We start from the raw sequence: 12,920 nt of genomic DNA, 5'->3' as shown, positions 1-12,920 counted from the left end.
TCTCAGGAGTACATCATCTTTGTACTTCAGGCATCTCAACCAAAGCAGCCAAAAACTGGGTCAGGGCAACAGTCCAAAATTTTAGTGGTGAGCCTCCAAAATTCAAGACGCTCAGGGAATGCATGTTGGGGAATCATAAAAAAAGAGAGAGAGAGAGAAGAGAAGGGCGTATTTAATTTGCATCCAATATTAACATTTCAAAAATTGGTACTGTCAATTTGGAATAAAAGCCCGTGTTTGAAATGCCTCTGAAAGCCAAGGCAGTTGCCTCAGAGCCTCAGCCGCTGCCTGATGCCATCGGTTCCTGAGCTGCCACGAGGCGATCCGGATGGATGGCTGCTCCAAATCCACAGGCACGGGCAGCTTTGGGATGCCGGCTTTCGAGGAGTCTCCCCACCGGGTTACTCCGGCTCCTGGAATAGGAGAATGTGGGCTGGCAAGAACCCGCGTGTCCGGGAGCTGCCTGAGGCTTCCCAAATTGGGGCTCGCCCATCATCCCTTCTGACGGGATGGAGAGAACCGGGAAGCAAATCTCAGCTTGAAAACTCACGAGTTCGGGAGCCTCACAAAACTTTCCCCCTGTTGCTGCTCCTGGGCAGGTGTTGCAGGGAGAGGAGAACAGCTGGAGTTCAGAAAAGGAACCAGCCTGGCTGGAGGCCCCTGGTGACTCTGCAGGTGCCTCCTGAGCCTCCTTGCTCAGCACCTTTTTGGGGTAGTTTTACAGAGAACTGCTGCTTTGAGGAGCTCAAGTTTATCATTATTTGGGGTTTTTTTAGGACCGGGGTTACCTTTTCAGCATGCACCGGGGAGTGTGACAACCCCGTCTGCCCAGTGATGGAAAGTTAGAAACTGGAAATATACCTGGATGCCACCCTGAGTCAGCCCAAACCGAAGCATCTCTACAAAACACCTAGATGTGAACAAACTGCCGTCCTCTGACAAAAATATTCCGTCTGAGAAGTTCTGACCAGCTCCGGCAGTAAACACCTCCAGGGTGTCGGGTTGGTTTTTTTTTTTTTTTTTTGTCTGATACAGGGCAAAAATTATTCGGGTACCTGTTGCTCCGGGTGGAAAGATGAGGGAATGGAATAGTAAATTCAAGAGGTTGGAACCAAAAGCAGCTGACTGTGTGAGCACGGCCGGCCAAGATGCGTTCAGGTATCCGTGTGAGAACGCACCTTTCCACGGACCAAACGCCCGTGGCAGCGACCGCGGCCACGCTGTGGAACCCTCTTATCCCTTTCCCCTCACTGAGCTGGCTTTACACGCGTGGGGGCTTTACATTAGTGTTTATTTTGGGTGAGGTTTGTCCGGCCACCTCTGCCGGGCTTTGCTCAGGGCGCCGGGGCCTCGGCGGGCGGCGACGGAGGCGCGGAGTTCGCGGCCGCCTTCCCCGCCCTCCTTCCATCCTCCTCCCTCGGCGGCGTGCTCGGGAGGGAAGGAGGGGGTGGAAGCCGGGCCGGGGCGGCCAGCAGGCAATTTGCATGAGAGACAGACTGGGAATGAGCTGGAGTGGGCGCCTCTCCGCGCACACAGAGCGGGGCAGCAGCGGGAGGAGGAGGGAGCCGCCGCCGCCGCCGCCGGGGAGAGGCGGCGAACTCCGGGCAAAGTTTGGAGCCGCGGGCCCGCGGCGCTGAGGCAGCGGCGGCTCGGGGAGCGGCGGGGCCGGGCCGGGCAGGGCCGCCCGGTGTCGGCAGGAGGAGGAGGAGGAGGAGGAGAGAAGGCGAGGGCCGGCGGGCAGAGCTCGGAGCCGGCGGCGGGGCGCTGCTGCCGGCGCAGCCAGCATGTCCTCCATCCTGCCCTTCACTCCTCCCATCGTCAAGCGGCTCCTGGGCTGGAAGAAAGGCGAGCAGAACGGGCAGGAGGAGAAATGGTGCGAGAAGGCGGTGAAGAGCTTGGTGAAGAAGCTGAAGAAGACGGGGCAGCTGGACGAGCTGGAGAAGGCGATCACCACGCAGAACATCAACACCAAGTGCATCACCATCCCCAGGTACCGGAGGGCGCGGCTGCCGGGGCCCTGCGGGTGACGGGGAGCAGCGGGACCCCCGGGACCCCCAGGGACACCCAGGGACACCCCGGGACCCCCAGGGACACCCAGGGACACCCCGGGACACCCAGGGACACCCAGGGACCCCCGAGCTCCGGCACGGCCGGCACGGCGCTTGTTCGCGTCCCGGCCCTGCCGCACTCGGTCCTCTCTGCCTGCCCCTTAGCTAGTTCACAAAACCCCCGTAACTGGCTACAGAATTGAATTACTCTCTAGTAACGAGACACAAAAAACGTAGTGGAGAAAATATGCCTCGAGACGAGATTACAAAAAAAGAAAAAAAAAAAAAAAAAGTTGGAAGCGCTGCGGGTCGGTTGCACTCGCTGAGAGGGTTGTTCTCATTGTCAGAAGTTTCAGCGTGTCCTCCAGTGCTGCTGCATGAAGCTTTTCTTGCGATTCGTGTGCGATGAGTGCGTCAGGAAAACGGATTTGTTTGGGTTGTTTGGCTCTTTCCACGTTACTGCTCTGAAGGGGTGATTTAGAGCCCTGCTCTGCTGGTGTTTTCCAGTTACTTTTTAAATCGGGAATGCAAATGGCAGAGCTGGAGGAGGTTGTTTAGAAGTGCAAAAAAAAAACCACCCCGTACGCGTGAGGGTGAATAGAACTGATTTTTTCCTCCATTTTTTTGAATGAACATAGATTTTATTTTTAGTCTCCGTTCCGAGCTCGATCCATAGGGCCGTCATAAATCAGAAAAGACGTGTATAAAACTATCCCATGTAAGAATAATTTTCCAAGTAACTTTCAAATGGCTGCCCACAAGTGATGTTTTATTGCTGCAGATTGTTGATTTCTGTGAGCTCAGCCAGATGACTGCTGGGTCTGTTCCTGATTGTTGTTTGAGAGTACTTTTTATTATTATTGTTTTTTTTAAAGCAAAGGCCAAAGTTCATCCCAAATATTTGAATGCTGCATAATTGTGTGCTTCTGCGTGAGAAGATATCTGTGTGTGTGTGTGTATTCATGCTTCTCCCTGGCACAAACAAATGTATGCTTTCTTGGTTGTCAGAATGATTTAATATGCAGGAGCTGATACAAAGCAGCATCTGTTGCATGAAAAAGTGAAGCAAGTGGCTTAGAAATGTGGATGTTTGGAGCTCCTAAAATTTTCTTCCAACAACTGTAGTAGATTTGTTTTTTTTTTTTTTTTTTAAAGGCAAAATAAAGCCTCCTTATCTTTTTTGGTGCTGAATGACTGTGGCTAAGATTTTGGCCAGCAATGCAAATGAGAGCTCTCTCAGCCTTTGTTAGAGTTGCTCCGGCTTCTACTTGAAGCAGAAATCAAAACCTGTGGAGCCAGCACACAATATAAACGCCTTAAAACTTACGTTTTTAAAATTCTTGGTAAGCAGCGTGCTTTCTACTTAAATAATTCCTTTTTTAGAACGCTTCCCTGAAATACTGACCATTTCAAAAGAAGAAAATTGCTGGAGCAGCCCTGCTGCTGTGACCTGGGCATTGTGTCTGGCTGATGCTGACCCGTTAGGGAGCAGAGCATGAAGTCCCGTGGAACTTCTCTGACTCCTGACAAGGTGGTTTAGATAAGGAAGGATTTGATATTTTATGGTTTAAAGGAAGAAGAGAGTCGAGCCAAACACAGTGCTTTATTTAAAAAGAAAAAAAAAAGTTATAAAATAAATAACAACACACATATCACAAGTCATGAATATTCCCCACCTTCAGAGATTGTCCTGGCTGTTCCTACTGAACGTCTGTTCCTCCACTGTTATAGAAAATCCGTGCAGAAATGAAAACCTTTGATGTTAATTTATGACACTGAGCAGATCTTAAAGCTCGGTGTGGGGGAGGCATCAGCCTGTTTTGGTGGCTGGTACAATGCCTTGTACCTTGGCATTGCTTTTTAAACACAACTTCATGGGTGCTTTTATTATCGTTTAGGAAGGAGCGTGGTTGTGTCCTCTGTGCTGAGATATGATCTATCTGTGTGTCAGAGGTTGGGGAATGGTGTGGGAACATGGAACAGTCTCAGAAGTCAGTGCAGAGCTGCAGCCCTGACCAGGCCTTGTGACTTTAAAAGCTGTGCCTTTTCCTCTGGGCTGCACTGCTTGTCCTAATGTATCTGTGAATCTGATTACTGTGTCATCTGAAATTAGTGCTTGCAAGACGGTTTTAGCGTGGTTTTAGTTTCCTGTTTGGTTTTGGTTGTTTTTTTTTTTTTGTTTGTTTGTTTTTCTTCATTTAATAATTTTTACATATGTCACTTTACTATTTACTCAAATAATATGTTGGGGAAGGGGGGGAAGGGGCAAAAGCATCATTAAGGATTAGCTCATGTTGTGCATTGTCTGTAATGCATCAGTAGACTGAATTACAGTGGAGCCATGCCAGTGATGACTCTGGCCCAGCAGGAGCAGAGTAAGTCCAAAATTAGCTATTGTATCCATGAGACACGGAGCAAGTTTCACGTGGAAAAGGGCTCGAGCTTTGCAGAAACATTGCTTGTGGGAATGAGGGCTACGCAGCGGATTCCTGCACTCCTCAGGTGGGGTTGTTGGAAGAAAGGACGGGGAAAAAAAATATTTGTTTAGTTGTAGGGCTAAGGAATTAGAATAACAAATGTATTCCTGCTGTCATGTTTATCTGCTGGGATCTGGAAACATGTACTGCATGCTATCTCCTGACAGATTAGTAAACAGGGATTAGTTTATTTGCTTGTGTATTTGCTCAGCGTGTAGTACTTCTCCAAGTGCTCCGTTTCTGAGGTGCTGTGACAGACACTCCAGCTTTTCTGTCGGGAGAACCTGTGGCAGATCCAGCAAAAGGCTGGAGAGGCCTTCAAGGATTTCAGTGTGACTCTCCTGGCAAGAAAGATCTTTTTTTTTTTTTTTTTCCTTCTTGTTTTTATAGAGGAGGCAGTCATTTCCACCTGGAGAAAACTCTGACCATCTGATGGTTTCTCGTGGTGCTGCACAGGACGGTTCCTTTAGAGGATCTTCTTCCCTCCTCCTCTGGGCACAGCTGCCAGAGCTCCTCCTGCCCCAGCAGGACCTTTCTTTAAACCTTTCTTTAAACCTTTCTTTAAACCTTTCTTTAAACCTTTCTTTAAACCTCTGTGTCCTGAGCTGGTGGCCTTTTGGTGTCAGAGCTGACCTAGTGAGTCCTGGGGTCTCCCTGGCAGAAAGGGTTTTTTTTTCATCCTGTATTGGGTGATAAAGCTGGAGACACACATTCTTCTGCCCATTAAAATGCATCCTTAGTTGGTTACCTTGAAAGCTTTCAGGAGGAGCATTTTTGTCACTTTTCAGGCCAACCTGAGGACAGGTGTGCCATTAACACCTTCCCAGCACAGCCAGCCATGTGTTGTGACCTCTCTGCTTTGCTCTGTGGGCAGGCAAACATCTGCTCCAGCTGCTGGCAGAATTTTTGAATTTCTGGTGGTTCTTTTCTCTTCGAAGACCCAAAAACGTGGTAAAAATGGCATCTACGTTTGACATTCATTCCAACCTGCAAAAACCTGACTTTCTATCACTGTTCTGTGCAGCTGAGAAACCAGCAGCAGTTACCCTGGAAATGAAGTATGATGAGTGTTTAACTCAACATTTTTAGGGTCTGACCTGCAGAAACCAGCCCACGGTGACGGGCACTCAGTAATTTCTAAAAGCTCTGCAGTATCTATAGGCTTGCTATACGAGATAATAAATGCTTTGCTTCAAGAGCTTTAATGGTGCTACACACACACAAAGACATAAATCTCCCGGCGTTTTGTAATATATTTTCATATGCACATTTCTCTTTTGAACTCATTACTGTATTTATTTGTTTTGGTATCACCAGTGGTTTTAGGGGAGCCAGGATTCCTGTATGTAAAGAACATCTTTTTTTAAGTGGTGCGTTGTGGGGTTTTTTTGGTGTTGATTTTTTTTTTTAATTTAGAAAACAGTTTTGAAGAGAGGTGGGTGTTATTTCTTGTGGATCTCATCTGATAAGGGTAGTATGTACCAATTGAAATGGAAACAAGGCCCATTTGCTTCTTAAAAGCCACCGAACAAGGTGTTCCTTAAATGATTTACATTTCGGTGGGGAAAACCAGGGATAATGCACCAGGAACATAATGCATAAGGATAATAAAGAAGGAACATAAATATTTCAGGAACATCTCGGGTGTGAGCACATCTTCTGTTGTGTTGAGAGTTGAGCACACAATATTTACAGGGTTTGGTCGTGTTCTTAGGTTTGAGGTGATACCAGGAAAAATAGGAATATGGTGAGGATGTTAAAAGCTGTCTGCAAGGCCCCGAAGGATGTTGTGGTTTCACATCATGGTGTGATTTTGGGGTCCTTGGCCTTGCTCCTTCCAGCTCGGGATATTCGATTCCATGCTCTTCTTTTGGGACTGCTGCCCATCTGATTGCAGTAAGCAAAGTCACAGATTTGCGTGCGTCCACGCGTAAAATTCTATATCTTATCTTTCAATGCCAATTTCTAACGACCTTGTTTTCGGTTTTCCGACTGTGAGGAGTTTTAATATTTCATGGCTTTGTCTGGGAGCGCCTGCAGGGGCCCTGGTGTGCAGTCCCTGTGTGCAGACACCTCTGGCTGCCATCCCCCTGCTCAGCTCCAGCCCGCTGGGGATTTTCCTGCTGCAAACCCGCGTCGGTGACCTCTGTCCTGCCCCAGCTTTATGGGCAGCTTTCACAGCCCTGCCCCAACCTTTGTGCTGCTGCGGTGTCCCTGTCACCTGTGGCACCAGGAGCTGCTCCCCAGCCCAGCTGTGGGACTCTGGGACTTTGCAGGTCAGTCTGAAGGTGAAGATACAGTGAGTGAGCATGAGCCCGAGCCTGACAGAGCTCCTGGGGTGTTTGGACAGAGCTCCAGGAGTGTTTGGACAATGCTCTTGGGCACAGGGTGTGGCTCTTGGGGATGGTCCTGTGCAGGGTCAGGAGTTGGACTCAGTGATCCTTGTGAGTCCCGTCCAACTCAGCTTTTTCTATGGGATTCCATGACTTTTTGCCTGCAGTCCTCCATGTCCACCTTTCTCATCTCCTCACAGGTCAAACCTCCCTCTCTGGGCACAAGTTTCTGCTGCCTGCAGCCCCTCCGACTTTTCTTCTTCCCCTTGCACTTGGTCCTGCCTCTTACATCAGCCCGGGTAATAATGTGTGTGGAGTTGTATTCCACACGATGCCATTCCCAAAAAAAACAAAGCCCTGCTGTCAGGCTGCAGCAATAATGTTGGTACAACCAGTTAGGGAGCAACTGCACACTCGGTTATCGTGGCAGAGACAAGGAGCTGGGAGAGGAGGGAGGCTGGGGAGGAGTTATGGTCCCTCCCCTCAAAAGATTGCTGCTGGAAGAGCACAGCAACCCTTTCTTAAGGTGTCTCCTCAGTTTTGTAATTTCTCAAGCAGTAACTACAATTCAAACCCTTTTCCCTATATATATATATTTATTTTATTTTATTTTATTTTTTACCTGAGTTGTGCAGGCCAGCTCACACTTTGCATTAAAACCAGTAATAAAACTCCTTCTCTCTTGAGGAACAACCAGAATGTTTTTCCAGGACACTGAGGGGCTAAGAGGAAAAAATGGACTTTACCATTTGTTAATGGAAATTTTAGATATTCATATCTCTGCCTCTCGTTCTTCTGGCCTTTCTCAAGAGACTGAAAGAGTTAAAATAGCTTCTGAAGGGACGCATGATATTCTCATTATATTGTGTAGTAAGTGTTGAATCTGTGTGAAATAAAATGTTTAAAATGGTTGCTTAACTTTCATAGTATTAGGAAAAGACCCTGAATATTGCAGTCATTTAAATATAATGAGAAATAAATGCAAAAAAATGATGAAATAAAGAAATACACACTGTACGGGACTATCACATCAGGGATCCAATTAAAAGGAGTTCTTCTAATAAATATTGGTTTAATAATATAAACTTGTGATTGCTATATTATTACAACAAAAAATAAAATTAACAAGATTTAATGGACTGAGCAGCCATTAATTTTCACTCGTTAATTTATTAGGAACTTCTAATGCTGTTAGATGCACAGCAATGCCATTATCCTGCATGAGCTACTTGATGAAATAAATAGGGCCAACAAGTGCTTGAATTAAATTGAACTCAGATTTTATTCCTAAATTATCTCTTCTTGTTGTTTGGGTTATTTTTTTAATTATTATTACTATGTTTTAGCTTTACTGAGTGCAATTAAATTTTCAGGGATGGGATGCAGCACTCCTCCAGCCAGGCTTATGAATAGTCCTAATTAACTTTTGTCCCTGTCTGCCTTGATGCATTAGTAAAAAAACCCTTTTGCAGTTGCAGTCCGTGCTGATGAGAAAGGAGAGAGACGAGAGCCAGGAGAATGAAGCCAGGGCAGAGGTTTTGTCCAGACCCTGCAGTTCCACGGGGAGATCCCACCAGGGCCAGCAGATGTTTGCCAGTTCCTTTTGGAATTGGTGATAATTGGGCTCTTGGCACCGGAGCACAACTTCGTGTAGCTGAGGAGCCACTAATGTGTGGATTGTTGCAATAATGCTGCTTTTAAAGGTGCTCTGAAGCCTTTCAGACCTGTTTGTCATTTGCTGGCATCCCTTTGCCCTTAGGGCAGTTTGATTACTCCAGGTACTGTGGCTCTGTAGAAATAACACAAAGCCAGAGCTCTTTTTTTCCTGTCTTAAAGACTCAGCTCCTCAGAGGACACAAATGGGAATAAACTACTCCTGCCTGGTAGTAGCAGCTCTATTAAGAAGCCAACCAAATAAAACCAAGGGTGACCCTTATCTTCCCAAGAGCCCAGCCCAGGTAAGAAATAACACCCCGCTTTTTAAAGGGGTCGTCTGAGCTCCCGTAGGAAATCTTTGTTAGCTAAGGAAACCTAAGATGTTGAAGCTACACAGTTCCAGATTCCCAGATTTGTTCCTTCAACAGCAAAAGGAGGTTTTGGTGTGTGCTGCAGAGATTTCTGCCAGTAGCTGCTGCTGCTGTGGAAAACCTGGACTATATCTTCTCCTGGCGAGCCTCATGAAAAAACGTGCTTAAAAAACTGCAGTCAGAGCTACCTGTGAGAAATGTAACCTGTGTGAGTCTAGGAAAGGTGAAGAGATGATCCCGATAAGTTTTACACGTCACAAGAAAATACCTTCACGGCTCACTTGTTGTTCAGCACTGGCTTGTGAGGGCAAGGAGGGGACACATTTCAGGTGCTGCAGAGGTGCTGTGTGTGTGCCCAAAGTGTCCTGCAGCACCTGCACAGGTGAGCTGGGTGCCTGAGCCCGGGATGGGATCATCTGCTTTTCCAGCCCCGCAGGAATATGGGCAGCTTCTGGAAAACCTGTGAGTCCTGGAGAGAGGATTGCAGTGGGTGATGTGTCAGGAGATTGATCCTCTCCCTCGATTCTTGCTTTCTCCAGGGCTCTCAGGGTGGAAATACTGGGTGAACCCTGCTTAGCTCGCTTAATAACTTGCAGTTGAGAATTTCAGTAAAATTTCCTTACAAATTGCGTCATAGGAAAGGTCGGAATTTCTCTCTGAAATGGTGACGTTCATTAACCATAACTCAAATCTTTTTTTTTTTTTTTTGTTTAAAAAGGAAGTCAAAGCAGAAATTTCCTCCTTTGTGGTGAAGTTGCAGCCAGCAGTGGTTGAATGATGGATGCTGACAGTGACTCTCCTTTTTCACAACAAAAGAGGAGAAACTTTGTTCTTCCTGTTTTAGTTGCCTGAACATGAAAAGAGAAATTCACCTCCTCTTTGCACATGTAGAACAGTTAAGGTTCACAGAAGTGTTGGGCTGAGAGGAAGACATCTGTGGCATGTGAGAATGCCTCTGTTTCTGTGTTGAATGTCTGACTGTTGTTGCTTTATCTATTTAATAGCTGCAGATTTTTTTCCCCCCCAAATTTCCTTTCCCTCCATTAACTGGAATTTTTATGTTGCTGCGTGGGAAGACAAAGACCCAACTACAAGAACCTTTAATTTTGGTGTTCTGAGGGAGACCAGATGTAGGTTTTTTCCATAGGGATATGAAATCTGTGGTTTCCATACCTATGGAACTGTAAGAAAGATCCTTATTATTTGTTGAACAAACTATTGTTCCCCTGGACTTAACATGCAGTTTGTAGCACATGTGTAAGAGACAATATCTGAAAAATTCAATCAGGGTTTAAAAAGCACTCAGTCTAAATGAAAGGCTAAAAAGCAGCTGGAGGCTTTTCCCAGTCTTTCTGTGTTTGTGTAGTTACCTGGATTTCAGTAAATTCCCTTCCAATATACAGGCAAGTGAAGGGAGAATCAGGCCAGCACAGGAGAGCAGTGAGCTGAAAACAGGGGAGAATGTTTGTAGGTTGAACATTGTCCACTTTTCTCTTTTAAATTCAGAGAGTCGGTGGCTTCTGTGGGTTCTTTGCAGGGTTTGAAGCCTGCCCAGCAGAGCCTGTGAGACCTGGGGGCTCCAGCCCCACAAGACTGGACTGGTCAGGTCTGGGCTGGAAATCTGGCAGGAAGCCAGGCAGGCTTTAGCTGGAAGTTTGGGGAAAATGATACTTCTCTGCAAAACACTTAATTTTACAGAGGAATTCACTCATGTTTCAGTGAGGATTTGCTGATGGGCACTGGTGGGGCTGGGCAGAGACCCCTCCACATTTGTAGCACCTCTGGAATGGGTGATTCTGTGCCTGGGCAAAAGGCAGCACTGTTCTGTGGTGTTTGTTTTTTGGTTTTTTGTTTTTTTTTTTTGTTTTTTTTTTTTAATTTATTTTGTTTTGTTTGTTTGTTTGTTATTTTTCTTTTTTTCCCCATTTTAACCAGCTCTCAGACCACTGGTGAAGCCTTTATTCCAATGTGCCCCTCCCCTGCCCCACAGCTACACAAGCTCAGGAAGCAGAAATGTTTTCTAGATAAAGCCCCCCACAATTCCAGGCCTTGAACTCAGGAGAGCACAAGGTCTGCTGATGACATCTGGCTCTGCTTTCCCAACAATCAGCAGCCTGTGGGATAAAAAGTCTGGAGTAGTTATTGATGTGGGCCTGGGACCTGCAAACAAAACTCCAGTGGGCACTGGAGATGCTGGGTTGATGGCCCTGTAAGAGTTTCACAGCTTTGGAATGGGCAGACTTAGAGGTGATTTGGCTAATCTTTCTCCATAGCTGCTTCTGGGGCCTAAATTTACCTGATTTACTCAGTATAAGCTTCACCATCAGTCTACATCTGTCCTATTGGCCTGTTTCATGTCGTTGTTCTCTGTTCAAAATTATATATATATATATATTAATATCCAGTTTTTGCACAAGAAACGGTAGAAAGTGCAAACCAGAAGATGTGAAACCGCTGTAGCAGAATGAAGCTTTACCCAGCAAAATGGCAAATTTTAAAGAGCAGATAATCACTGCCCACTGACTGGAGCTGATACAACTTCCGAGCTGGTTTCTGTTGCCACTGGAAGTCTGCTGGCACTCTGCAAACTGAGCTGAGCTTTGCTCTGAATTAGATGCCATAAATAACTCGTGTGTAGGTAGACAGCTGATCATTGAAGCTTTTCCCCAAGCCTGGTTTTGTTTATTTGAGAGAACTACAGGCTGAAAGTCCAGGTATAGAGAATTGCAGTTGCATCTTTGTTTGGTTTTTTTTTTTCCCAATCATAACTGAATAAAGATGGGGTTTTGGTTGTGGATTGCTGCATAATGAATGCACGTCGTGGTTAGGGAAGTCTGAAAATATCAGCGTTTGTTCCACACCATGGAACTGTGAGCAAAACATTGCACCCTGCTTGTACCTTAACTACCTCCCAAATGCAGTCCTTGCCTGTCAGGGAATTTAATTACACTTGGGAAAGCTCTTAAAATCCCAGGGTTTAAAAAAAAAAACAAAAAACTGTTGCAAACCTCATTACTTTGCTGCTTTAAAAAGCTTTCTGCTGCTGCCCAGCATCTCATTTGTACTAAGAGAGCAATTTTAATTTTTGTTGGAAACTCTCTTTGAAAGTATGTAGGTGCTACGTCAGTGAGAATATTAGAATTCCACAGATGTTTAGTGGTAAACCTTGGCTGGGTTTGCCTAATATTTATCTATTCATCTGTGTAGCAGTGCCTCCTGTACACATGGAATATTTTGACTGGTCGATACACATCATACCACAGAGTTCTGCTCCTGAGCTTCCAGTCTGAGGTCTGTTAGCACAAGTCCAGGGGAAACTCTATACATGTAGCCTCATGTTTTCAGTTAAGTAATATTCTATGGCCATATGTGAATTTAATGCCATGCAAACACAGGATGGTAAATGAAAGAAATGTGTGTCTGTGGCTGGTGGACTTTTACAACCATGACCTGCAGCAAAACCGCTTGGAAAAATGTGATCTGTGTACCTATAGCTGTGTCTTTTTACTGAGTATTTTGGCAGCCCCTGAGTGTTGAGCACTCACATCTATTTGCTTCGAAGCTCCTTTGCTTCTGAAGACTTGTGGGGAATTGTTCTGAAAGAGATGACTGAAAACTAATAGCTGGCCATCTGGCTGGAAACAACATTATTAATTAAACGTTCTCTTTTAAATCATTTACAAGTTTGAAACAAATGCTCTTTTCAAAGCTAGTGAAGCAAGATGAATCTGAAGCCTTGCTGTGGGAAACAGAGTATTTAATGTATCTCCTCGCTAAAATTAAGGACGGAGAAATAACCTCTGAGAGCAGGGTTACTTAGATAAGCTGAGAGCAAAACAGCCTCTGGATTTTTTCCCTGTGTGTTTTACATGGTTACTTTCCTAGAAGGAGAACAATTAAGCTCCAATGCTGGCAGCTACTCCTATTTAAAAATAATAATAATAAATCTTTACTATACAATATTCATTGAGTCCTCTTAAAGACCTTTTCATTATGTGCTTTTGTGCATTTGTGGCCTCTCATTTTGTATCAGAG

At 45.6% G+C, this 12,920-nt stretch overlaps 1 protein-coding gene across 2 annotated transcripts in view; it reads left to right on the top strand.

Annotated features, from left to right (window-relative positions):
• Nucleotides 1–1,737: 1,737 nt before the first annotated feature.
• The window catches only part of SMAD3 (SMAD family member 3), an 80,297-nt gene continuing 69,114 nt past the window's right edge, over nt 1,738–12,920 (top strand). For both annotated transcript variants that reach the window (XM_066328193.1, XM_066328192.1), the window contains exon 1: nt 1,738–1,990. In XM_066328193.1, the coding sequence (XP_066184290.1) occupies nt 1,785–1,990 (206 nt within the window). In that variant the 5' untranslated portion in view covers nt 1,738–1,784. The remainder of the gene's footprint in view (nt 1,991–12,920) is intronic.

The sequence above is a fragment of the Sylvia atricapilla genome, chromosome 13 (genome assembly GCF_009819655.1).
Source record: "Sylvia atricapilla isolate bSylAtr1 chromosome 13, bSylAtr1.pri, whole genome shotgun sequence".
In the NCBI taxonomy this organism is placed as follows: domain Eukaryota; kingdom Metazoa; phylum Chordata; class Aves; order Passeriformes; family Sylviidae; genus Sylvia; species Sylvia atricapilla.
Note: the sequence above shows the minus strand (reverse complement) of the source record. Positions and strands in the feature narration are given on the sequence as shown.